The sequence below is a fragment of the Anarhichas minor genome, unplaced genomic scaffold (assembly GCF_050575085.1).
Source record: "Anarhichas minor isolate MPS153535 unplaced genomic scaffold, ASM5057508v1 ptg000021l, whole genome shotgun sequence".
Classification (NCBI taxonomy): domain Eukaryota; kingdom Metazoa; phylum Chordata; class Actinopteri; order Perciformes; family Anarhichadidae; genus Anarhichas; species Anarhichas minor.
This window is the reverse complement of record NW_027466467.1, coordinates 11,056,385-11,083,879: the sequence shown is the minus strand read 5'-3', so window position 1 is coordinate 11,083,879 and position 27,495 is coordinate 11,056,385. Positions and strand designations below refer to the sequence as shown.

Genomic DNA, 27,495 nt, shown 5'->3' with positions numbered 1-27,495 from the left:
CACACATAAAAGAACGCCCCCCCCCCCAAGTGGTTGTGGCCATTAACAACCGCATTATTTATGCCGGCGGCCGGTGTCAGCGCCTCCCTTGGTGGTTACAGTTTAGGTGGAGACATTCGACACAACACTGTATATTGTGACTATAACTGAGCACCACAGAAATGCTACAATCTAAGTGATTTTGAGTGAGTAAATACAAATGTGACATTGTTCTCTTCTCTATTATTAATGGCAAAACATATGGTTCCTGAGCTCGTAATTCTTGATGAAAGCTGCCCTGTGTTAGTGCTGTGCCTGGTTCGGGTTAAGGGGGTAATTATATGACAGTATAGTTCAGCCCAACTAGTTTGTAGCCTGGAGGAAGCACAATCACTGCTGACTGTAGTTCCCTGTCCAATAGCAGCAGCACAGAAGTCTGAGGCAAAGTATAGCGCGAGTGAAGGGAGAGGAGAGACCGAGTAGCCTACACAGGACGGGTAGTTCACTGCTCAGAGTAAGAAGTTTGGGACGGTGGTGTAGCCTATTTGGACTTTGTTTGCAGAAACACAATAGAAAGTGAGGAAAACCTGCAGTGCAGACAAAGAGCAGTCAGCGAGCTGCCTGCAGAGACGCACAAACGTCCCAACATCTGGTCTGCTGGAGGACGGGGCGAGCCGGAGAGAGACACTTTGGAGGCGGAGAGAGAACTATCTTCGCTGGAGAAATATGCATTGAATCGGGCGCTCTGGGCACCTACATGAGCCGAAGAGAGATTTGGTGGTCGTGTAGGGTGACAATAGTGGAGGGATAGAGAGGACAGAAAGGGTCTCCGAGGGCGAGAAGTCCACCTGGAGCGGTCAGAGAATGAATTAGCCGAAGGTTTGGCTGCACCGTTTCCCAGCCAGAGAGAAGGTAAGAAGTTCTTTTTTTGTTGTTGTGTGGTGGTGTAGTTGTAGATGAAAGCGACTTATTCTGCACAATCTAGGCAGAAAAATGATCTGGCTCACTGCAGCTGGAGCTCGGTCTGAGCATGCAGGGACTCGTTTAGGGAAACAGGGCGCAGACATGCAATGAAGGTAAACAGAATACGCCCGTTAATTAGCCTGCAGTAACATTTAGTAGCCCATATACAAATTGTACTTTTAATTGCAGCATACATTTCTCTTGAAAGGTAGACAAAACTATTTTAAACGTGTACACGTAATGCACATTTCAGCTAGAAGTTTGGCACTGTTTGTGTGTGCGGTGCAATGTCTGTTTCTCTTTCCCCGACATTTCTTTACACTTTTTCACCTCGTCAAAAGTATAAGACTCAGCTCACTGTAGTTATTTAGGGGTGAATACATTTGTATGAACTCGTTAAACTTCGCTTCATCAAGCACTTTCGCAAAAACTCAGCTTAAAAATGTTTTGGGGGCAGCGAGTGCGGAGCAAAAACCACGGGAGCGCGCAAACAGCTGGCCAGCTGAGCTTCCCTGGCAGGGTTGGCGCGCGCCAAACACACGTTGGCACGTGACACACTCAATTAGTCCCGTGTTAATGATGAGAATAGAACCTCCCGGGTGCTTGGTTCTGCATGTCTCCTATCTGAAGTATCAGATGAAACCCACGTGACCTCATTACAGGAAGCTAAGCCTATATGTCGCTTAGCAACCATTTAGTAAGAACTAAGTCTGGGGCCCAAAAGAAGATAAAAAATAAATAATTTAAATGATATATTTGTGCTTTTACTTATAATTTGTTACTCTTGTCTTTGTATCTGATGTTATTAGTTATATATTGCCTAGCTATACATACTACCCATATTGCTATTATTTGCACAACATAAGAGTTTAAACACTTTTAATTAAAAGTAGGCTATAATTAGGCACATCCGTTGTTATACCACTGTTTCATGAGAGCAGCCTCCTTTAGTGATTCTATAGCTGGAAGCGGTTCATGCTGGTTCAAGTTGTGCCTGATTACACCTTTTTCTCTTAAGCAAGGCATGTTGGCTTGTTGCTCGATTTAAAAAGATAACGAGAAGTCTTTCGCATGACCCATGATGACATCAATGTAATAATATTTTTGGCCATGTCCTCTCTCTGCTTTAGGCTCACTCCTTGGCCCCGCCACCTCCTTCCATAAGAGCCAGGCCTACGCCCATGGATGAGGAGAGGAGTGCCCCTGCCATCTCCCCAGAGCCACCTGATGAGGGGGACCCCAGTCTACCAGCTCCACAACCCAAGTCACACGCAACCCCGACAGAAGAGAGAGAAAACAGCTGCCCGATCCCAGAGCCCTGTCCTAGTCCAGGTAAGGAAGAGGTTGCAAAAACACACAGACCTACACAAACTGCTCTTCCAACTCTGGTGTGTATGTAGTTATGTGATGGGTCTGAAAAAGCCTTGAATAGGCTAATGTTTGTACTACAAAGTTCCATTAAACCTACTTTGTTGTTTTTTGGTGTGTCTTTGTATAAGCGTGACTGCCTCAGAAAATAGTTAGAAAGAGATTAAGCCATTTATTATGAAAAAGAGCAGCTGGCAGATTTGTTCTGAGAGAGGAGACCCCTCTCTGCTCTTTCATGTATGTAAAGCTCATTATAGTAGAAGGTTGGCCAGTATATGAGTGAGTTGCTGGATGGAAGATATGTTCCTTTCTTTACAAGCTATAGGAGACCTTCTTACCCCCAAAAAGAAAAGAACAGTTTATTCACCTTTGTGAAAGTGTGTATAGGTTGATGTTAGTTTTCCACCGTGGAATAGTCTTGAGTCATTGTTATGTTTAAAGCTTTACACGCCGATAATTACTAATACTCAGAAGCTGAGTTCCAGTGACTCCCACTGAACCCCCCAAAAATCATTGTGTGTTTTTGGTGGATGTCATGGTGACTCATGAAGTCAGAGGCCTTCTCACTGACGGATAAAAACAGTTGTGTACTGAGGTGATCGGTCTGTGTGGGGGACATACCGCCTTGGATGATCTGAGGGGTCAGGACCAATTCAGCGCTGTGGAACGCTTAAAAGGCCCCAATGAGACTCCTGGGAATTGGGGAATGACCCCATGACCCTTCCCCTTTGTGTGATTGGTTATGGTAAGGGTTGACACTGAGGCGGGAACGAGGGAACATGGACCAACTCAGGGCAGTATTATGCCTGAATGACTCATCGAGGATAAGCCAAAATGAGTCAAGTTTCCTCAACATTCAGTGAGAAAAATACACCATGGACTATGGCCGGGGTCACTGATAGGTGGACCGCGGTCCGGGTCCGGACCCAAACACCGTTGTATATGGACCCAGACCTAAAACCGATAGATAATTGAGAATTATTACATTTTGACGGAACCCCCTTTATTTTAACCGGCGCAGCTTTTCTAGCCTTTACTGCAAGAGGGGAGGAACATAATATCGTAGCTTTTTTGATTAACATCAGTTCACCCTGAATGAACTGAGTTTAAAGCTGCAGGGCAAAGATAATTCAGTTCAGTTCATTTTTCTACAATTAAGTACGTTTTTTATAAAGCTTTCTGTTATGTATTTAATTTTTTTAATCCAGTCCTTACTTAAATAAACATTTAGTTATTATTAGATTATGTATTATTTATCATTCATCCAGTTCAATCTGACAATAGATATTGTTTGGATATTATTCAATTGAACTTTCTTTATTTGAAATGTCAGTTGTTGACTACATACAGACATTAATACAACTGTTGGCTTCTTCAATATATATGGGACTAACTCATAGCTCAAGTTAGACATTATTGTGATGTTCCGGACCTTTGCATGAGGAAATTCTCTCTAACTGGACCTCGTTGAATTTGAAGTGAATACCCCTGCCCTGTGGGGTGATTGGAGGAAGGTGTGTTATGAAAGTGTGCAGATATTTAAGTGGCTTGTTTCCACATGATCCTGCCACCAAAACCTCCAATGGTTGATTTGGAGGTACTTTTTGTTTGTTTGTTTTTTAAAGACAAGTCTCAACCCAATCTATTTTGATTACTGTGTTGAATGTGCAAAAGCATAGAATCCACACATCTCTGTTCCCCGCCACGCTGTGGTTCACCACGATGAGTGTAACTACAGCATCAGATTTAATGATGATACCTCTGCGAAGACTGTCACAGTTATTAAACTGTAGGCTTGTGCCTGAACATGTTCCCGTGGCTGTGCTGACTCTACCTGTGCTTGCTCCTCGGGAAGCCAACACACAAAGTACAACTGTGGCTTCCCCCCACCAAAGTTAGACGGCTTGTCTGGCTGACTGGTATAATTCGTGTGTGTGAGTGTTTGTGTGTATGCTGACGGTAGGTGGGTGAGCCAGGGTGGGGAGGAGAAGATTGGTCAGGCTACCACTGAGGGCAACAAGGCCCTGCTTTCAGCACTCTGCTTCACCCCCCACCCACCCATCCCTCTGCAGAGTGCCGGGCTTTGGAACAACACAACAGGCTCATATATAGATCTAACTGTGGCTTGAATCTTTTTGCCCATTTTCGCTGATGGATGCCTTATTAGAAAGGGATAACAGGCTCCAAGATGGCACTCCTTTATTCCAATCAAAGCTGCTTAGCCAGCACACACACCAGAACATTTTTCTTCTTCTTCCTGGTTTACTTCCTCATTGTAAAGTCCAGGACAAATGTGCAACAGTGTTTTTTTAACCTGTTTTACCCAAAATAATCAATAGCAAGTGACATATATGTCCCACCAACAGCATTTTTCATTGACATGTATGGCAGTTGCTTGAGCTGTAAAAACTTGATGTTTTTCAGATTTTTCAAAAAAATAAGAAAATATAAGAGTTATTTCTGTATGTTGACTAACATAAACACGGACATCTGTGTAAATGTCATCCACACCTGTTGTCATATTTCTGTTCCTATTTTCCCATGTATGTCGCTTAGTAGCTAGCTAGCTATGAAGGAAGATGCCCATTCTTAATCCTGGTTGCTTGATTGGTCAACTTTTTCCAATCTGCTGAACCAGATCTATGTGAACAAATCTGAAATGTGTGTGGTGTTAGTTCCTGACGGCTTGTTCAAGACTACAAAACGCCTAAAACGCCATGCTCAAAAAGTGGCTCTCCTACGCTTTGAGAAGGTTTTAAATATATAACCCATTTAAGGTTTAAGAATACAGATAATTCAAAGAATTGTCCTTGTGTGCAGCTAAAGGTGTCCACTCTTAAGTTTCACAGTCCTCTTTTTTTTATAATGTCTGCTTTGGGGGAAATGCTTTCTGTGCGGTGGTAGACTTTTGTTGCAGTATCACGTTTTGCCACTGGGACAAATTGGCATGATCTCTGCCACGCCGTGCCCAGCTCTCTTAATTGATGCTTTAGCCACACAGAGCGTTGTGTATACAGTAGATGCTTGCCTGTCACATACTATGAGCTAACACTATGAACATCTGTACAATCAAATGCAGTTGGAGGCAACAAATAGTGACCCTGTTGTGTTGATTCATTCTGTGCTCAGTGTTTGAGGCCATAGTTCAAGTATGACCAAATCACAATGCACCAGATGAGTTCGGTGAGAGTTTTAGCCCTCTTGTCACCTCATATTTGGATCGCAGTCTTTTCTGCTGTAAATCAATTAAGCTCTGCTCAGTCGTTACAAGGCCATTGAGCAGTGGTGTGTGCGTGTTGATAGATGCCTCTCGCTGTTGTGAGTGTTGCTCTCACTCAGGCATGAAGATGCAATGAGGCTGTCTGTTTATATAGGAGCCTCTTACTGTACCACCACATCCTGAGTCCCTTGTTCTCTTTCATCACTATCTCTCTCACTCTATTTTTTCTCTTCCTGTCTTTTTCCCCCCCACTTCCCTGTTTTTGTCTCTGTTTTATCTTTCTTGCTGTCACTCTCTGTATTAGGGCTGAGCAGTTTTTTGTTTGTTTTCATACTGCAATTTGAAAGATGCCCCAGATGCCGTTGTATCTGGACCATGAAGTTATAACCAATATAATTGAGAAATATGCCATTTTTCGTGGAGTGCTTCTATTTTAACTGTCGCAGCTTTTCTAGCCTTTACGGACCTCGATCAGCAGTCAAGGAAAGGCACCGACCAATTATATGCGTTGTAAACCATCTCACGTCATGCTACTCGGCCAATCAAATATGTGTATTCTGATAAGCGTCCAGACTCTTTTATGTTTAGTATTCCCACAACCAGTTTAAAACCAGTGAGTCTCATGTTCAGAGACCGTGGCGATTATCAAAAGCGGCAATGTGAAGCGCCTCTACGAGACTGAGCACAAATATTTTGAGCAAACGTACCCACTCACATCCGAAATGAAGGCCCAGGAAAATAAACCTAAGAGCCATATGATCAGAATCCCAATACATTAATTCACTGAGTCCCTGCACACAATCTTCTGTGTTTAGAAGATAAGAATATAATATCGTGGCTCTTTTGATTGACATCACTTCAAACCTGAATAAACTGAAATTAAAGCTGCAGGACAATTCAGTTCAGTACTTTATTTTAAGAGCCACATTTTTCAAAAGCTTTCTCTGTTGTGTATTGTTTTTTTTATCCAGCTCTTATTTGACTTGAAATGAGAGAAGAACATTTATTTATTATTATTGTATTTATAATTTATAGTTAATACAGTTCAATTTGAAATCTGTAATAATAAATATTGTTTAGATATTATTCAATTGAACATTATTTATTTGATTTGACAGTCAGTTGTTGACTACATACAGACGTTAATACAACTGTTGGCTACTTCAATATATATGGGACTAAATCATAGCACAAATTAGACGTTATTGTGATGTTCCGAACCTTTGCATGAGGAAACTATCTTGAACTGGACCTCGCTGAATTTTAATTGAATACCTCTGCACTAAAACTATGGTTCTAACTATGCCCTGCATTATTATTAGTGTCTGAAACTATAGGAGGTTAAAGTTTTATTTGGAGCTTGTTGACAGTTATAAGACAGAAAATGAAGATTTGTTTGGCAATATGATCTCTGGTGCTTCTTGCTGCTGTCTCTTTATCCTGAGTTATACCGGCGCTCTCTTATAGTGTCTATAATAAAAATGATACAATTCACTCTCGACATCACAGTTTATTTTATCTCTCTCTGAATTCCAGCGTGCAGATTTGCCTCCTTGTCCCTCTTTAGTCCCTGAGGTTTGTTGAGGCTTGTGTCTAATTTGGTTTCTCACAGAGATAGAAATAAACTGGGAGCAGTTTGAGGCATTTTTTTACAGCATATTTGAACTACGAAAATGAGCATGCTTTTTTTTCCTTCACCACCTCGCAAACATTTGATAAACTGTTGCTGCTGCTGCTGCTTTGGTGGCGTTCTCTCTCTCTCTCTCTCTCTCTCTCTCTCTCTCTCTCTCTCTCACCACCTCCTCGCTTGAGGCAGACATCCCAAATCCTCCTAACCCATGTCATATGCTGTTGACAGTTAGTGTCAGCATGATGTGAGAGTACTAAATAGCCAGCAAACTGTCTGTCTTGTTGAGATACTTGAGCCAGGGGCCTGTTACTGTACAGATACTGCTACAGTGACAGATTAGATGGTTACCACTTCAAGGGTGTGGTTGTTGTCTCTTCCAGTGTCACGTCTAAAGTTGAAGAAGAGGGGTTATGTAGCCTGAGCGATACTGTTGTTTAAGCTGATATTGATGAATTAGAATAATACAAGTCAGTATTAACAATATATTAATGTATATTTGCATCTGCAATAACTCAATGTCTGCCTATAATATCGGCTTGCCATTGTGTGCGTTAGAGCAGGGTACAAACACTTTGAAAGAGTTCTGTTTATCCTCTACTGTTTATGATGGATAAGCTGTTTGCACCGCACAGTGTGTGTTTGTAGATCTGATGACGGTGTCTGTGTTTCAGGCTTCTTGTGTTGAACGCAGCAGTATAGCATATTTTCTAAGGAACCAGAGGATTCTCAGAGACAAAGTAACACAATTTAATTCCCACAGTTCAACAGTAGACAGTTTTTGTCGTTAATGAGCTTACAGGGCTTGATTCTCTCAGCAGCTATAATCTCTGAATTGGGACATATTCCAGCGCTGCACTCTCACAGCCCCTCTGTGCAATGGATGTGTGTGTGTGTGTGTGTTTGCACCTTTGGCTGGATTGCAGCTAAACAATTGCCTCTTCTTTAGTTTTTATATTTGTTCTCTATCTCTATCTTTGTGTTTTTAGCGATGAGTCAGCAGGGTGTCCACCCATTTATGTATGTGTGTGCCTGAATAATGCACTTTAAGGAGGGCTGCAACTGTAATGATCATTTCTATTATCGACCGGACGAATTGTTTTTACAATAAATTGATTGATTATTTAGTCTATTAATGAATTGAAAAAGCGGTCTAGCTCGCTAATGGAGAAGTGAAAAAAAGAGGATGATTATAAAATAAAAACAGCAGGAATTATGTAAAAAAGAAAAGACTCACAATCCTTTATTCATGCAGAGGGACCTTATGATTTATGATTACCTTATTTAAGATTGTTTGGTTGCTTTTCCCTAAAAGAAAAAAGATGCCTGTCCTATCTGTGATGCAATGAAAATATTTGTTTCCTAACAAAATAAATGATAAAGTTATTGATGTATGTTTTAGTGCCATTTCAAGAGTTTTAAACATATTTTGATAATAACAATACTATTTTAGATTGCGATTGTGCTTTTATAATTTAATATGATATGCTTTATCATAGTATTGTATTCCATTATCTATACTTCATAGTATTGTTTTGCTATTGTATAGTGAGTCTACTGTATATTTCACATGCTGCTTATATATTAAATATAGCATATATTTGATGATATTATTTTAATATTGAATTTATCTAATATTTTTATCTCAGTGTATCGTATAATGCCCATCACAATCACAGCGTTAAGCCGCTAATGCTCACATTTCAGTATCAAGAACCAGTAAGTGACTCATAATTAATCAATTTCCAAATTGTTAGTTTAGTTTCAATTCGTATGATCAAACGCTGCACACAGATATTGACATCTTGACAACATTAAACAGAGTCGCAGCTTAACATTCCAGCTGCATAATGAAAGTTTCACTGTAAAACTCACATTCTGGATGCTGGTTTGCTGGGGGGGGGGGGGGGGGGGGGCGTATGTACTGTATGTCTTTGCCAAAGGGATATACTCAACTGAGAGACCTCCTTTACTCTGCACATTAGAAGTTTGTGCCTCTGAGAAAGTACTAGTGAAGTTGTAGAGACAGGGTTGAGGTAGTTTAAAAGGCAGCAGGTAAACTGAGCTGAGCACCCACCTTTCAGAGATCAAACCCAGAGGAACAGCAGGTTGTGCTCTCCTTCAGGTGATCCAGGATATGTCACATCCTTTGCCAGCTCACATAGCCTGGATCTGTGTGTGCATGTGTGTGTGTGTGTGTGTGTGTGTGTTTATGGTAACCATTGCCCTTTGTGATCCATTTGTTTTTGTTTAGTTGTTTAGCGAAATTCCTCTGGATCACCCCTTCAGGCCAACTGACACGTGTACATACACCAAATTATAAACACACATGAACATGCACGTACATGACACACACATACACATACACACACACACACACACACACACACACACAGGCACACAGCCAAGCATCCAAAAACAAATACACATACTCACCCACACGTGTAAACACACGGCCAGATCTCCTCGGCGACTCTTGATTGCTCTGGTCTGATTTGAATTAGAGGCTCATCTTTCTCAGATCTAAAAAATGGCTCTGAGGTTGAGCGGTTTGGTGGTTTGATGCTGATGCCAACATACAATTGGTTAAAGGCCTGCTTGGATGGCACAAGGGGGTTGGTGGGGATGTGCTTAGCTCCAACAATCGTGGTTTTGAACGTTTACAGAGGGAACGCTCTTGAATCACAAGATCGACATACTTTTAACCCATCGTGCTCCATTGGCAGCAAGAGTATAAATGAGAATACATAACAGACTACTGTACTGAAGAAGTGCTTCAGCTGATGATGATTGAACACATACGCAGTAAGCATGTGCAGGTGTGAAACAGATGTTGAGATACTTGGTGTAGAATATGTATTTTTTGCATATTCTTTACATGTACTTTTCCAACAAGGGCAGCGATACAGACTTTTGTCACACTTCCAAGGAGTTTGCACAACTGTGTGCTAGCGTAGCTAAATATGTGTTTCTCAGATGTAGTCATGATGTATTCTTCGTAAAATGGTTAGTTGTGTAGTCATGAACCTTACACTGAAGAAGACCATCCTTTTCTTTCCTGTAGTTTGCTTACGCTGGGCTCTCGTGTGGCTTTGATAATGACATAATTGCCCCCAAAAGCAGCTTCCACGGAATGGGACGAAAACAACATGGGAAAGCAGATGAGTACAACCGTTAAATGCCACCGAAAGCGCTTTTTGTTTGATATTTCTGATCTTGATATTTTCAAAAACCTGCCAACTGTCTTCTGTCATTAATGTCAATTGTTGCCCGCCAACATATTGTGAAATATAACTTTTTTATGATCCATCCTCAATATTTTGATAAATGGATACCAGCTGCATAGAACAATGGACGTTTATAGGTAACTAATGAGCTAATTGATAACCGATTTTAGGAATATTTAAACAGAAAATCAAAAATACATGACTAAAGGTATGGCTGGCTGGCTTGCTGGGCCTTTGGCATATTACAAATATTGTCTTTTTTGCATACATCTTCTTTGAAACCTTTTTTAAGTGTTATCCAAAGTAATTACAAAAAAAGTAAAATAATGACGGATGGGTGAATGGATGTGTGATAGACAGACATGTACACTGCTTGCCAGTGACATGCACAACCTATACTACTCACGCACATCTCTAAAATAGACATTTGGCAGCGTTGAGGGCAAACGTTCTCACTAGTGGCTTTCATATCTGAAGCTGGCTGATTGAGACTAATGGATACAACATGGACCTTAGGAATGGCTTCCACGTGCAAGAGACAAGCATGTGTGTGTGTGTGTGTGTGTTTGTGGAGAGAGCTGGTACTACATGTAGGAAGGTAACATTGGAGTATAAGTACATTTATATGTGTATGTGTGTGTATGTGTGTGTGTACAGGTATGTGTTTGTGGTTTGTGTACCATCATCTAATAGAACGGAAGAGCAGGAAGCACTTCCCATCCCTTCAGGCCCTGTTACGTCTCCTCCAACTTCACACGCACAGAGATCCCATTACACACAAAAATGCCCGCTAATAGATACACACACACACACACACACAAACTCATAAACTCATGGAAGTAAAGGCAAACACAAATCCTCCAATGCTCAAAACACTGTTCCTCTTCATCGACGTTAGACCACCTTACATAACCAAGTGATTCATACCAGTGGCTTTGATATACTTTGTTTTCTAAGAAAATAAAGATAGTGTTGCTTCAGACAGGCCAAGGGGGTTTATAGCCTCATCCTGTTTTGGTTCTGGGTTCACTGCTTCAACAATATACGACATTACAAACATTAATATTAACAGTGCATATTAACAGTTCCAGAAAAAAATGGAGCAGCACGTCTTGTTTGCCAAAACAGAATTGTTGCCATATTGGAATCTATCATCTATTAATTATTCAAAATTGAACATAATGGAGTTCATTGTTCAATGTCTCTGTCCTTCTGTGTGCTACAGACACACAATACACGCAGCACACAAACCACTACTGTATAAGGGAATTCACTGGAAACATGTGGCGAGGCTTCACTATATCAGCGTCATTGACTTAGTCTGACGTAACTTACTGGTAGTAAGTCGTTGTGACAATAAGTGAACAAAACATACAGCTGTCATCCGTTTAATAAAAACGGATGACAGCTTTTTGAGATCTGAGAGCATTCTGAGATCAGCTGATGATCAGCTTACCTTGATGGTACTAAAGACTAAATAAGTAAAGCAAAGTGTTTCAATCCATATGATGGATACTGTACAGTGGTTATGTTTGGACAAACACTATACCAGAACCAGATAACTGGATACTATCAACTACTCATCTCATTCCCAGAAATCACTTTTTCGTTTTTAAGTTTTGCCTCTTTTCTTTCACTTCACACAAAGCACTCTGTCTACAGCTGAGCTACCTTTGCATAGACATTATACAGCTGTATTTAGCTGTAAAAGTGGGAATTAATCTCTGGAGTTATGCCAAATATGTGAAGGAATTTATTTGTAAGAGTGAATAGAGAACCTGAACTGGAGGCGAAGAGTGCGAGAGGCAGGGGACAGGAAAGAGAGGACAGATAGAGAAGTGAGCGAGAGTAGATAGAGTAAATAAACATAGCCGGGAAGTGTTGAGCCCACGCACAGGACGCGGTTTGGTTTGTGTGTGTGTGTGTGTGTGTGTGTTTATCAAACCCAGCTGGCTCCCATTTGCCCAGGAATGAATCTGCACCTCTCAGAGGCCCAAGCCTGCCCTGCTTTGAAGGCCTCTGTGTAGTGTGTATGTATGTATGTATGTATGTACATGTGTGCATAATAACAGCTTCATTAGAGCTCTGCATTGTACCGGTGAACACATTACACACCCAGACATGTATTTACTGTATGTATATTATGTATACGTTCTCTCATGTGTTCATTTTGAACACACATACATCCACTCTCAGTCATCGCCACACCCACACAGATTTCAGCTTTCACAAGCATACACATAGACCCCTAAACAGTCCCAAGGGGTTGGATTTAACTGCTTCCAGATGCGAGTTCAGGACGGAGCGCACACATACAGACAAAATCTTCTGCTTTGTTGAAGTCAGCAGAACCACTCTGTTTAAATTAATTAAGTGCTAGTGGATGGGAAATGACATGGGAGCAGACAGGTTTACTACAAGTGGGAAAACAGCTTGCTGCTGGTACCTGATAATATCATCAAGGAAAGCAGCTACTCACTCAGGAACACCTGATCCCCAAAACCTTAAAAACAAACTTTGTGGTCTTACGGAAAACTGTTTTTTAATTGTATATGTAATTGTGTTGTGTTTTTTTAGATGTGGCCCACACCTATACTGAGCCCCTCATATTGAGGTTGAATGGCACCCCAGAAAGGTTGCAAGGCGATGATGGAGACAAGTGGAGCAGAATCCTCTCACACTCTGAGCTTACAACACCCAGCAAGAGCATCACATGTGAGTAAATAGCACCCTCGCACACACACACACACACACACACACACATATGGAGACACACACTTGGCGAAGCTGGTAAGAGTTTTGTTTCCATTACCGATCACTGGTCTGATGAGTCACATTGTCCTGACCTTAAACAAATACATTTGTACACCCTGAAGAAAGGTCAGGTAATCATACACACAGAGAGAAACATTTACATTGTCAGCTAACTAGGTTAGGTTTCTGATTTCTGAACACAAGCACCCAAATATTCAAACTTGAAATGAAACATATTTCCTCCTCTTTTGCTCTTTATTCTGCATTGTGTTCTCTGTCTGGCTGGCACTGTGGAATTTACTTATTTAGGGTTCATTGGGCATCTTTTTCCATCTATATTCTAAGAAACGGTAGATGAGTACAGCACGTGCTTCTCATAAAAATCTTATTTTTCGAGCACAGCCATTCCTTATCCATGATATCCACCCACATTCATGTTACTAGTGTCATTTTTCTCTGAGGCCTAGAGGTTTAAGATGGCAACCAAGTTATCACAACATCCTTGATTCTAGTCAAATCGGGGACCGTTGTCACACGTCATCCATACCTCTCACTCCTCATTTTCTGTCACCTCTCTACTGTATATGAATAAAATGAAGGAGAAATTATAAAGATAATGGAAAGAATGCCTGAAAAAATACGTCCCTGCAATTCGTCCCTCTCCGTTTATTCGAATAGCTCACCACTCAACTCTTTTCATGTTTAACCCACGACAGTCTTATTGGAAATGGCGTTTGTTAAAGGTTGCTTTAAACTAATATGTTAAACAAACATCACTATTACATCATTCTGTAAAACAATTACAATCCCTGTCTAGACATATGAACTAAACCACACAACATACATTTAAGGATGTTTTTTTGGGGCTGAGTTTTTTTGTCATTTGCATTATTAAAAATGTCGATGTGAGTTTTATTGAGTTTTTCTTTCTTCTGTGACAGAAACCAGAAGTTGTGCGCTCTATTCTTTCATCTGTGATGCTGTTTCCTGACCAATCCTCTCCAAAAACTTTTCCAATTGCTTTAAGAAATTGCTACTGTAGTTGGCTGTTGTATTGAAGTAAGAAAATTGCTGTCTCAAATTGTGTGTGTTTTATTTACATTCAGCTGTCCAAGTCTAAACTACTTCCAAAAATCCCCAGCTGTCCAGTCATTACACTCCACCCTAATTTGCTGGCGAGGACCGTCACAACACCTGGAAGTTCTCCTTCCAGAGTCATATCACTAACCGCCACCACCCATTTCACTCCCTCATATTACTAGTCCCATGGTTATGTTTCAGCCAGAGAGACTCTCTTTCACTCTCTTTGACGTGCAGTTGCTCCAACTCTCTGTAGCAAAGCCAAAGGTTACGCAAGTACGCTATGTCTTTATCCCACCACATATATTTTCCTTGCTTTCATTCCAGTTTGAAATGAGTAGAATCTCAACCTAATTTTCGAACTGGTTCTACTATGTCATTTATTCACTTAGATGACCGAGCTTTGCAATAATAAACACCCACAAACCTTTAGCTAAGTTGTCTGGAGCTTGGCCACTGTTAAGAAAATCTCCATGCCATACAGTGGTCTAAATGTGCCCTTCCTGTCATTCACAGAAAAGGAGCGGTAGTGTAAGTGAATGACAGGAGGAAAAGAGCGTTGAGAAGAGAGTTGAGTAACCTGTAATCTGAGCAAATGTTATAAAACTACAAGCTTTTTTTCCTGGACTCCAGGCCCTGCCATGGGTGACATTCACAAACACACAAACCTGCCCCATGGTAATAGCTAGTTTGCAGTAACTGAATAACCAGCAGTTCAGTCAGGAAATGAATAAGTAGGTGAATTCAGTGTGTTTTGAGTAGGTGTGTGAGTGTACGCTGTCTCTGTCTGTGTTTGTTCCTCTACCTGTTCTGTATGCTGTGTTTGTCTACTCTTCAGGCCCAAGCTGAAATTTGATTTTCTGTCTGCCGTTCTCTCCCTGCCTTATTTTACATCCCAATAAAACCTATGAAACCCACCAGCTCCATGTGCTGTGCAGAGACGGTTATGCAACTACAGCAGGCTTGGACAAAATGTACCGCCATGAACACCAGTCCTCACTGGCTTTCCATTTGCCTTCATGTGCCTCCTCCCTTCATCCACAGCGTCCTCCTTCTACAACTTACACAATCACACATGCGTTCACAGGACTTGAACCATGAAGTAAACAGTGAAAGTTCTAAACTTTCTCAGGTGAATATGCAGCATATCCCTGCTCGTCTCCATAGTTATATGTTTGTCTCTGCCTTTTTGTGTCTTCTGTGAATCTCACAAGCCACTATCAGTCTGAATGCAGTTTACATATGTTCTGGTGTCATCAGCAACCAATCAATCAATCATCAATCTGTTCCCCTGGCTTGATGATCTGCGTGAAGATGTTACAAAATAGCTGTGATGCAAGTCTGTGGTGAGGTCATGGGTGTCTGCGTGACACATGTGCATGTGTGTGTGCGAGTGAGAGGGTGAGGAAACAGAAGCAAAAACAGAAAATCGCCTCATTCTCTGTCTCGCAGTGATGACATCAGAGCTATAGTATGTGTCTGGCCCTGGGCCTGTGACAAGCTGTCTGAGAACAATGTGCACGGAGAGGTGTTAACAGATGTGAGTGCGTGTGTTATGACCTGAGTCAAACACACACACACACACACTCCCTGACAGTGATGTCATGAATCCACTGTCGTCTTTGACGTCACAGTCACACATGTTCACAGATGTTTAACCGCTCACACGCTTTTGGACTCACAAGAAACCAATGAAGCATGTAATTCATCACTGACAAGATCACAGTAGCATTTATGACACTTGCACTTCAATTTGAAATATCCTCACTAAATGAGATCTTAACATGGACCAGAGAGAAGACAGTCCTTTATTCAGCGTGTGCAAGCGGAATGCTGTTTGTTATTATCTTGTCGTGAAAGGGGAGGAGTGTGCAGTGTGTTGTTGGTGGAAAATCGAACAGGACTGTGATATCGCCTTTAATTAGAGACCAGTCACTGTGCTGAAACTGTTTTCCATTTCTGGGGTCAATTGTGAATGAGGTGGTTGGTTGATGTCTCAGGTCAAAGATTAGTGATGCTGTGTTGTTCTCGCAAATCCGCTGTTTATTTCCTCTTTTATTCAACATATAGGCCGAACCCTCTTCTTGAAATATTTGCACACTTTTTCCATTAATTTTTAAGGAGAAGTTCACGGAAGTGAGTCAGATGTTGCAACAAAAGGGGAATTTAGGTGCTTTTCCAACCGCTGGGTTAAAGGGAATAGATAGTGTTTCTGAATGTCTAAAAACCACAAGAAAAAAGTTTTCTTCCAGAATTTCTGGGTATTGGGCCCGTTGTTGTTCTGCATCGGCTAATGTCATATTTCATGTTTTCATGCAAACACAGAAACAAAGGAATGTACTTTCAAAACAAAAGACTAATGCCCATGCACAGCTGTGTTTTTTCTGCGATATATTCCGCAAACGTGCAAAGACTAACACATCAGGAAACGTCGACCCTTTGAATTCTGAGCTGGTTTAATCATATTTAGGCTATTGTATGTAAACACTTTACAGGGGAATGTAATGTGCATATTATGCTATCACTTTGTGGTTTATACACCTTCCATTTAAAGGTTAATTCAGTTAGTTTTAGTGTCGGGTTGTTTGCAATTATGAGGATCGATTGGGTTCAAAATGTCCTCAAATACTTAACGTTTGGACTTTGTCTCTCCACTTTGCTAGAAGTACAGCTCTCTAGTACATCCTCAGGGGCCAAAACAGCCGATTGTAACATGCTCAATGTTACGCTCACAATGAAATCAGATCTGCCTATTGTACCTCTGTCTTTAGTTGTATGGGTTGCATAAAGCTTGCTTATTGTAATGCACCATATGCGCATCGTATTGTATGTTCTGTCAGTATGAACTGCTCATTACAGATAAGGTGTGGGATTTTTTTGCAGGCTTTGGTATCTTTAACCTGGCAGCACAAATAACACAAACACATACAGTAAACGTAGCAGCACCACTGACGACTGTAGTTCATTAAGATCACGTGGACATTATAAATGTTGTATACTCTCTAAAACGTTGTAGTCTTCATTTGGATGATGGGATATTGTGAGTCACAATTTTGTCTTGCTCACACCTAATTTTGAAGTGTCAGTCTAGTACATCTGACTGAACTCTGCGCTCATACTACTTTTTCAATATAGTGAGTTCAACTAAACAAACCTCATTAACGCTGTAGTGTTGGTTGGAGCGCTGTATACATGTAGCAGCCAAAAATGTGGGAAAATCGAATTGAAAATGGTTTTAAATAACATTATACAGCAGCAACGTATCATTTTCCCATTCTCACTGTTTTAGTAGTTGACACTTTTGGCCCACAAATAAAAACAACGCTGCTCTCCCAGAAGGGAGTCAGTGGGTGAGAGGTTTCTGGGAGACCGGGCTGACAACATGTTTTCAAGGCACTTTAAAATGGTAAGAGGATTTTGAAATATGCAAATATTGTGAAACTACGCCAATCAAGCCAAGCCTACGTCATCATTAATGGCATATATCCTCAGTGACTAAACAATTACACTGCAGAAAATCTGAATTTGCTTCAGTGTTGAGAGTGAGTAGGAAATATTTGATTGAACAGCCAGATACTTTGCCTCTGTTGTGCTTAATAAGGCAAAAAAGCAATAAAAGCCTGTATGTGCATTTTTGTAAAGTTTTAGATTTGTGGATGATTGCACCATCAATCCTTTTTCTCTGTGTTCTTTGCTGATTAAGTACAAATTTGATGTTTCTGCTTTTTTTTTTTGACTGATCTCATAGTCATAGACATTTTAACACTTTGACCTACATAGGCAGACAAACTGCACCAGAGGAGACGGTAGGATAAAGCAGCTGGAATAGAGACAGAGTTCATAGTCATTCTGGTGACTCATTCCAGCAGAGGATAAGAGAGAGAGAGACAGACAGACAGACAGATCTCTGGTCTGGGAGGGAGGTGTGTAAGTACAGGGTATCTGAGAGACGCAAAGGAGAGAAAGAAGAGGTCTGGAGGGTGTGTGAATGAGGATGTGTGCGCTGTTGCATTCAACTGATGGTGACTCATTCAGGCTCGCTCACCAGCTCAACACATCTGCACAGACCTCCATGTACATACACACACCTTAGAGGTCGCAGCACCCCCAGTGGCCAACGCTGCTGGTTAGCGTCACACATGCACGCTCTGCGGTTTCCCAGTCTCATCATGTTAATCACACAGTCATTTGGCTCTTTATTTGCTGTTATTTTTAACTAGCTCCCACTGCTGAATCATTGCGTTTGTGAGTCACACCCATGCTTCCTCCTGGTCCAAATATGCACAAGCAGCAACCCATTTCTTCAACTTTGCTTTCTCTCTCTTTCTCACTCAATCTTTCTCCCTTAGCCTGCTTTCTTGATCTCAGACAAAGGGACCTTGTGTTTTTTCAGTGTGTGTGCATGTGCATGAGTGTGTGTCCGCACGTGTCCTTGCATGCATATATTTGTGTGTGAGTGGGCCGAACCTCAAGCTCTGTTTGGAGACAGTCCTGACTCCCCGTCTCTCTCTGTCTGTCTGTCTGTTTGCCTGCCAGATCCGCCTATGTACTGTGTTCATACACTCACGCACGCACACACACACACACACACACACACACCACAAACTCACAAGAAGTATGAATTTCTCAACCACTCACAATCCCCTGGACAATACAGACCTAGAGGGAATACTAAGAAATTGTGCACAGTTTCCCTCCCCTCTCTCTAATCCCCTTCTTCTCTTCCGACCTATATCCTGGCCAGCTCAGACTGTTAAAATACAGTATTGTGCAAAAGGCTAAAAGAGAGCAATAAGACAGAGAGACAGAAAAGGAGGAGATGAAGTTAGTAAAAGAGAAAGGGAGGGAGACATAACACAGGAGAGCATTAGGTATTGACTTTTGACATACTTTAGAGGAGAAAGCATTACACACTAATGCACATGAACACGCACGCACACACTGGCCCTGCAGCCTGCCAAACATCTGGAGCAACGTTAGAAAACACTGAATGAAAGAATCTTTAATAACACTGGATTGGTTGTGTGACCACGGCTATCGGGCCAATCAAAACAGGCCTGGATGGGTTATCTGTCTCCGAGTGGTTATCGAACGGACTCTTTTATTGCCAGTCGTGTTTCATAGCCAGAGCTCAGGACCACTCTGTTGTGCTCTCCCCTGCCCTGTTAATTCTCACCACACCTCTTGACACCAGATGCTTTCAAGTCAAGAAAATATGTTAGGGTGGTATTAAATACTACAATAATATATATAAACCAGGCGTCCATTTTATTCTTCTTTTCAAGGTGTGTGTTTTGTTTGGCAGCGAAGGTGTGCTTTTCTGCCTCCATCTGTCTTGCTGAATAGTACTCGATTAGAGGTCAAATATACCAAGTGGTATATTGAGCCAAGATTAAAAACTGTGCATGCTCTCAGGGGTTTGTGTTTGTAGATACTATATATGTCGTATCAAAACTGCATTCTTCCAAAAACCCAGGTATTGAAATGATGAGCTCTTCCCTAGACAAGCATTTCTGTCTTCCTCTCTTACACTCATTTCATTGATTGCGTTTTTTTTGTCCCGTTGTATCTTTATAGTTACGCAAGAGTCTAGACAAGTATAGAGCAGTGGTCAGTTCAGTAAATACAGAGCTCTTCCAAGAGCTATTGCCTTTGGGGTGGGCTTTATAATTGAACTCAGTTTCCCAGAGCCTCCCTGTGGATGACGCTGCATCAGCACAAGTCTGCACGCACACACACTGAGGGGGGGCCTCGGCCCTGCCTCAGAGCTGTACAGTGATGCGCTGCATTATCCACACATGTTGGCAAGCCCGCTCAAGCACTTACAACAATGCTCACATGCTTAAATGGACGTTGACACTACTGTTGTTCACTGTAATTGTTCCTCCTGTCCATACAGGCGAAATCGGTAAAATCCACAGTCCACTATTTCTGTGTAAAGATGTGTTCCATAGTGCAGCCAAAGCTAACATCTGCAGTCTGATTTCGACAAATCAAGCAGATATCTTCCATAGTGACCGTCTTTCAGTCTGTCCCTACACTGCGCTCAGGAAGGGCTTTGGTAGTAGGAAGACATTCACTTTGGATGATACCTATTTGATTTGACTCACTCAGACGGCTGAGGCTTCATTTTGGCTTCAGCTGAACTTCAGAATTCATTTTTTTCACAAAAAGAGGACTGCAGGTTTTGTCAGCCATGTAAATTGAAATTGCTTTTGAAAGGGGATTTCTTATTAAAGCAACCAACAGTGCTTTCAGTGTATATACTGTATATATATATATAAACTGAATTTATTTGTATTAATTTTGAAAATGCTTATTGTCCACAGCTTATTGTAAATGGATGTCCTTTTGTCCCTCTCCAGCTCAACCAGCAGCCAGATCCACGCCCAGCCATACCCAGCCATGTCGGACACAGCCCTGTACGCATCACAAGCACACCCACACGCCTCACACGCACACCCTCCAGTCCAACGGGGTCAGGAACGGAGGCCCTCGTGAGCATCCTAAGCTCGGTTCCCTCCCGAGAGGCGACTCATCCACCTCCTCGTCCTCTTCAGCGGGACCCAAACACACCAAGAAATTGCGGTCCAACCCCTCCATCACCTCCCAGAGCAGCAAGAGAAGCAAGAGCAGCTCCAAGAGCAACAACTCTCAGCTTCCCACAGAATCACAGGACGGTGAGATGCAGAAACCGACGGAGGGGCTGGAGGCAGCAGGAGAGGCAGGGATAGGTGGCATGGTTCAACATTAAAGTTTTATTCCACATGTCTCGTCAGAGGATCAGGATAGAGATAAAAAATGATTTATTTATTTGTAATTCAAAGAAGAAAAAGAAATGTAATTAGCATGGACATATGTCCATATGATGGACATATTGCAAAAGCAGCAACTTATGGTTCAGTTGAAGAGTGTATTTTAACCCTCTCAACATTATATTTATGAATCTTTACGAACTGTAAATGCCAACTGAAAAAAATATGAATCAAAAAACAAAAGAGAAATTCATCAGGATGGAAAAAATCTAAATATGTTAACCTTGCCATTCCTTCAACCATTCCTGCTTTGGAATGCATGTTCGTTCATCCACCTCTTGTCATGGCTTGAGTGGTTGTATAAACTTTTTTTATCTTTGAAAGTAAGTAGGCTAGATTCATGGCTGCAAATAGTTGAAAGTTATCATTTACAACTCAAGGTAACTGTTATATGGTGAAAGGGGCCACCTTTTCTTTTCACTAATACTTAAAAGTGCCGACTGGCATGTCTTCTACGTGACTAATACTGAGAGCTCAACAAAGAAGAGGGTGGTTCTGTGGTGGAGCTGAGAGGTAAAGATAACAGGCTTATTACCACCAGAAATGTTTTACTCCCTATTAAATGCCATCAGGACTGGACGTCCTTACACTCTGGCCTGACACTGAAGAAAACTAATCATGTTTCATGATTTCTGACCTATCACAGTGACTGCATTGACAAACATTTTTTTTTTTCAATTTGCTTTATTGCCATGACATGTAAATTTGTGTATGTATCCAAAGCATATAGAGAAGGAAAATATTGCATAAAGGAGAAAAAGAAAAACAGATTAGAATACAAAATGGTTACAGAATATAATCAGAAATTGTTCATGTTAAGAAACTCACTCTGTCTGTTGCTCTCTCTCGCTCTCTCTCCAGACTGCTGTGTTCACTGTATTCTGGCCTGCCTCTTTTGTGAGTTCCTAACTCTGTGTAACATCGTCCTAGACTGCGCCACCTGCGGCTCCTGCGCGGGGGACGACTCGTGCTTCTGCTGCTGCTGTGCGTCGGAGGAGTGTGGCGACTGTGACCTACCCTGTGACATGGACTGTGGCATCATCGATGCCTGCTGTGAGTCTGCAGACTGCCTTGAGATCTGCATGGAGTGCTGCAGCCTTTGCTTCTCCTCCTGAGGGCCCCAACCACCACCACAGGGGGGGGCAAAGTAGATGTCAGCTACACACTCCCACAAGCCCAGGAACAACTTTGACCCGTGTCTTATCAGAGCTGAGAAGTGCTTCATCCAGCCTTGGCTGGCCTAGTTGGCTCCACGATATGTCCAATGTTTCTTACAAGGTTTGCCAGGCAAAAGATGCTGAGAGCAGTCACTGGTGAATTCGTCCCTCTTTTATTGATCAAACGACAGGACAGAAGCTTCCCTGCTTTGTCTTTGCTGTCGGTCCATTGCTGCACAGCTGGATGTATGGGGCAGAGTGAGTTCCAGCTGTGGTCTACGAGTGTCTGCCAGGCTGTGCGGACCGGGCCTTTGGACCCTCACAGAACGAGCTATTAATACAATGGAGCCCCTTGTGCCATCTGAGTGACTGGAGTTCTTCAAGCATGAAAAATGACCTCCAAAGGCAAATGAGAGAATGGCTCCATTTAACCGGATTTTAGTGTTTCTGTAGATAAGAACGTCAGCATAATGGGAAAATGGATGCTCAGATCTCAGTAGAAATGTAGTCTGTCCTCCTGTCCTTGGCAAGGTTAAAGTCTTCCAGTTTGATTGCATACAGTGGCCTTTGTGACACACACACACACCCTTACGGGAGGATGTTGAATCCACCGCTTGTTCTTGTTGCAACGTAGAGGAAACATTAATGGTGGCTTGTGGCAATATTACACACAAATTTCTGTTGTTCATATGATCTCACTTAACAGACTTATTCAGAGACAAATCATGAGAGCGTCGTGCATCAGCCTGAAGATGGGTCCAATTCTATAAGTACTGTAGGTGGCGGACATCAGAGCGAATGGTTGATAGCATCTGTCATGGACACATTCTCTACTCTTAACATGTGAAAGGAGAGAGTTCTTAATCAAAGTCTCTCCTCGTTTAATGTTTCACATCTTGTTGACTTTTACATTGTTTATTTTGAGGGGCTTCGGCTGTATTCAGTGAATTCCTCCTCGTCTGAATCGTCAGAGCTGGTGACGGACTGGTAGAGGATTGGAAGTCATCATCTCTTTTTTAATACGTTTCATTTCTCTTTGTCGTCCTTGCTATGTGAACAAATGGCCTTGGCTTAGCTTAAGGCCTGAATTTTCAAGTAGATTCCTCGCCTTTACCAAATCTCTATTAATCCTTGTTTTGTAGATTTTAGTTAAGATATTTGCATTTCTCCTCTAATGTGAAAATCACATTTCTGTGTTATCGGGTTTCGCCGGGCTCTCTGTAAAGCAGACATTGCTCAACATCTAATTTAATTCCTTGAGTGAAAATCTCACGACACTACGCTAAGATAGATCCATATGCTCGTAGTGTGAATGGTACGCTTTTGATAACAGGACCGCACTCTCATATGCTCAGATGCATACCTTCTCCAACCCAATACCTCTTGAGATGACACCTAGATCTGTTGTGCATTTTAAAATGACTTGATACAAATCTCTCTCCTCTCTGATCCAATACTGTTTGTGCAATCCCTTTTCTCTTGGAAATACCAAAGAGTTTTTTCCTCTTACTGGACTTTAGTTTCTAGACCTACAATTACTTTTACTTTAAAGGGTCTTTGCTTTGCTTATGTGGCTGTGGTTGATTAAACCCTATTTTAAGGGCTGAACTATAACACTGTTGATATGAATATACACTAAGGCTGTAAATTAACCTGATAACACCGAAACAGGAAAAGCAAGTTCTCAGAAAACAACAAATGCAACTTGAGAAGATATTATGCCTCTTTATGTGAGTTTATATCAGAGTGGACGTGTTTCAAGTGTTGACACATGTTCAAAACTAAACTGAGACAAAATCCTGGAGAGCCCTGGAAAACTATGCAATTTTTTTTACAGTATAAAGAGATTTATGAAGGGAGAACTGGACTTTATAATGTTGTGTATTGACGGGAAAACAATGTCATTTGTTTAGATTTACAACATATTCCAAGTGCAGATTTTGACAGCGTTGCTTCATCGAAGGACACGTTCTCTGTCATCAGACCAGGCTTGTCACAAAAAGAATATGGGTGGACTGTGATACATTTCTGGGGGGGTTGCTAGTTTGAAACCAAAATAAAAAGAAGAAGAAGAACAATCCCCTTATTAGTCCCACAGTGGGGACATTTGTCCTCTGCATTTAACCCATCCCTAGTATACAGGGAGCAGTGGGCTGCCCCTGAGGAGCGCCCGGGGAGCAGTGTCTTGCTCAGGGACACTTCGCCACAGGACATGTCGTAGCCAAGGATCGAACCGCCAACCTTGCGGTTACCGGACGACCCTCTCTACCCCATGAGCCACGGTTGCCCAAAACGCTGGTTTGTTAACAACAGAACTTAATCGTTACAAATAAGAAAAATGACCCCTACAAATGTTAGTTAGCTACAGAGCCCACAAGCTAACTGGCCTCCACTGTTAGCCGGCAGTGGTGTGATAAACAGTTCACCTTGATTTCATGCAAACCACTTTGTTAAGGCGAGCAGAAATATGAATACATATATTAACAAATGTTTCCTACCTGCTAATTCTTTCAACTAAAACAATTGGTTCACTGTTTATTTACTCAACCCAACTGAAATGATGTTTCCTATCATTTATGAGACGCTCACTCAAGTTCAAGTCTCAGGATTATTATTCTGCCGCTTCTCACTGGACTCAAACACAGTCCAAAGAGGCAATCTTCAAAACCAAAATGAATATTTTTTTTTTATAAATGGAAAGCTCACTGACAGGCTTTTATGTGGTCTGTTGCTTTCTGGTATGTTGAATTGATTTGAGTTTTCTAATACAGATGTAACTGAAGAAATAAAGTGAACAAAAACCTACCTGTGAGAGACAGCATGACTTGCAACTCTCTTTTTGGCAGTAGCACATATATACATGTCTGACCGTCCTGTGAGGTTCACCTGGGTCTTTCAACAGGTCCTGTTGGACTGTAAAGCAGTCAGAGGGGTAGCAGAGGTGTAAGTCTGTCAATACCGCCGCTAGTTTGTGCCACGCAATATAAATCACGTGAAACAACATTTTAATATGGTCTGGGTTGAAAAACAGTGAACACATCATTTGAGTTTTATTTAATGATGTTGGAATAATATTTTATGACTTGATCATTAAATACTACTTCATGTCTATACACAGAAGTGCCTAACACTTTGTGGAGAATGGAGGCAGTCTGGAGGGATAGAAAACACTGCTTGGTTGGTCTGGAGATGGAGAACGCTGGCTTGAGGTAGAAAATCCCCAGTTGAATGACTTTCTTACATTTAGGTCATTCTCTGGATTGTGGAGATGGTTTGGAGATATGGATTTGATATAGTGTCTGTACCAGACAGGTCATCGTATAATCTCCAAATATTTCTCTTGAACTCAGTCAAGCTCTTATAGAAATACTGGAAGAAAACAAGTTTACTCTCAGTGTTGTCCACACAGTATTATCAGTATTTTTGTTAGAATTACCGTGACCACAGAAACTTCTAACTGTTGATTTTTATGGATTGATTATCTTATTATGAGATGTAATTTGGAGATTGATTTAAAGGGCTGGCCACCTCTGCTAGTACTCTGAACGTTATCCGAGCCCAGCTGAATTGTAACTAGACTCTAGTCCACTATAATGTCATTTTGTTTACACTATCCCCATTTTATGTCAATTTCAATTGCTGTGCTGGAAGTCACATTAAAATCTCTTAGTTTAATACTGAATAAACAATGTGAACTCCAGGCTACATGTATCGTTCTTTCTTCATTTTCACATAGGCTCCAAGCTTATTACATTATGGTTATATAAATACTCCTGTTGTACTGTAGTCTAGCGTCTTAAAACAATGTCCACGTAGCAATTCTATGAAATGAATCTAATAACAACTAAAAATTGCTTATACATCACCTGGACAGTGTTGAATTACCAAAATTCCAGATGCAGCTTAAACTATATTTATACATTTGACCTTCCGACTTGCACTGCTTGGCAAACTTACATAACTATTAAGAAGGCAAGAAATGTATCCATTACAAATACACTCTATCTGAAAATGATTACCACTCATCATAACTTTCTTCTCAAATTCATGTACGTCTTCTATGTTTTCTGTGTGCATAAATTCAAATGTGTTTAAAAACCAATGGTGAGCTGGAGAGATCAGTTTTCATGGCTGCTCCTTACTTGTCCTTTCTTTACCCTCGTACATGAAATATGCTTTGCACTTGATTTAAGTTTGGGTAAAATGTCTTAAACTATAGAAGTGTCTCACTCCTCTCTGATGCATATATATTCATTCTTCAATTCACTGTTCACTGAAATTCTATCCAGGACTTGTCTTTACTTCCTGGTTAGAATTGCTCTTCCACAAACCAGTTCGTTACAATGGAGAAGAAGTATTCAAATAATCTGCTTCAGTAAATATAGTGATACCGTACTATGGAAATACTTGATTACAGGTAAAAGTCCTGCATTCAAAATTTCCCTGAAGTAAAAGTACAAAAGTATTATTTGCTAAATAAAAACCAGGGTGATACCGTTACATTACTGGACCATTATTATTAATGCATTAACATGTAAAATGTTACAGCTGGTTGAGGTGGAGCTGATTTGAAATGCTTTAAATACTTGGTAGGTAGTTAACTCTATTACGATAAATGATAAATTGATAAATAACCTGTATAATCCTATCCAAAGAACACGTTTGGAATTGAAGGATGGTGTATATGACGTATTTGAGCTCATTTTACAGGCCTGTGGTGGGACGTCAGACAATAAGGTAGTGCAGGGAAATACTGATACAAACAAACTAAACAACATAGAATTAGGATAACATGTATGGCCAACGTGCAGCGTTTAATAAAGTGGTGGTAGAAGCAGTGGATCTACAGTATAATCGGGTCATTTTCTCCCATTTTCTGCAATGTTGTTGCTCATCTTTTCCCTCCTGTGTTTTATTATGTATCCATTATTATACTGTCGCAATCATCTTCTAGCATCTGCAGATTTCCCCATAACCCCACCAGATTAGCTGTCTCTGAGCAGAGCAGAGAGAGAACGGAGCCCTTTAATGTGTTTTTTTAAAGGCTTTCCAGAGTCGTTCAGTAGGAATGCGTGTTCAGGCCAATACATCAATATGTGGAGAAATGCAGGGGACTTTTACAGTTTGAGATTTTCTTCTTCTTCTGCCCTAATCTTTTCTCCCTTTTCATTTTCTTTTTATCTTGAAAGTGCCCATCCTTTGCTTCTTGTGTCAGAACTTGGCTGTGAGGCAAAGGCCTGTATAGAGGTCAGCTACTGTATGTTTGTGTGGGTGACTGCATGTACTGTAGATTTGTGTGTGTGTG

General features: G+C 41.2%; 1 protein-coding gene across 3 annotated transcripts; it reads left to right on the top strand.

Annotated features, from left to right (window-relative positions):
- Window positions 1–69: 69 nt before the first annotated feature.
- mdfi (MyoD family inhibitor) lies at window positions 70–25,890 on the top strand. 3 transcript variants are annotated; one of them, XM_076095997.1, is made up of 6 exons: window positions 70–185; window positions 542–891; window positions 2,073–2,274; window positions 12,962–13,099; window positions 20,584–20,898; window positions 21,895–25,890. In XM_076095997.1, exons 3-6 carry the CDS (start codon window positions 2,124–2,126, stop codon window positions 22,146–22,148), a joined length of 858 nt encoding a protein of 285 aa, XP_075952112.1. In that variant the 5' UTR covers window positions 70–185; window positions 542–891; window positions 2,073–2,123; the 3' UTR covers window positions 22,149–25,890. The 3 variants fall into 3 exon arrangements, with proteins under 3 accessions (XP_075952112.1, XP_075952113.1, XP_075952111.1); XM_076095998.1 differs by lacking the exon at window positions 70–185 and having other exon boundaries at window positions 206–891; window positions 21,964–25,890; XM_076095996.1 differs by lacking the exon at window positions 70–185 and having other exon boundaries at window positions 208–891.
- Window positions 25,891–27,495: the final 1,605 nt, after the last annotated feature.

Excerpts from the sequence above, each read along its gene's own strand:
- mdfi (XM_076095997.1), top strand. The coding sequence starts at position 2,124 with ATGGATGAGGAGAGGAGTGCCCCTGCCATCTCCCCAGAGCCACCTGAT. Across the intron at positions 13,100-20,583 it reads ACCCAGCAAGAGCATCACAT|CTCAACCAGCAGCCAGATCC; the intron begins GTGAGTAAATAG and ends GTCCCTCTCCAG. Across the intron at positions 20,899-21,894 it reads TCCCACAGAATCACAGGACG|ACTGCTGTGTTCACTGTATT; the intron begins GTGAGATGCAGA and ends CTCTCTCTCCAG.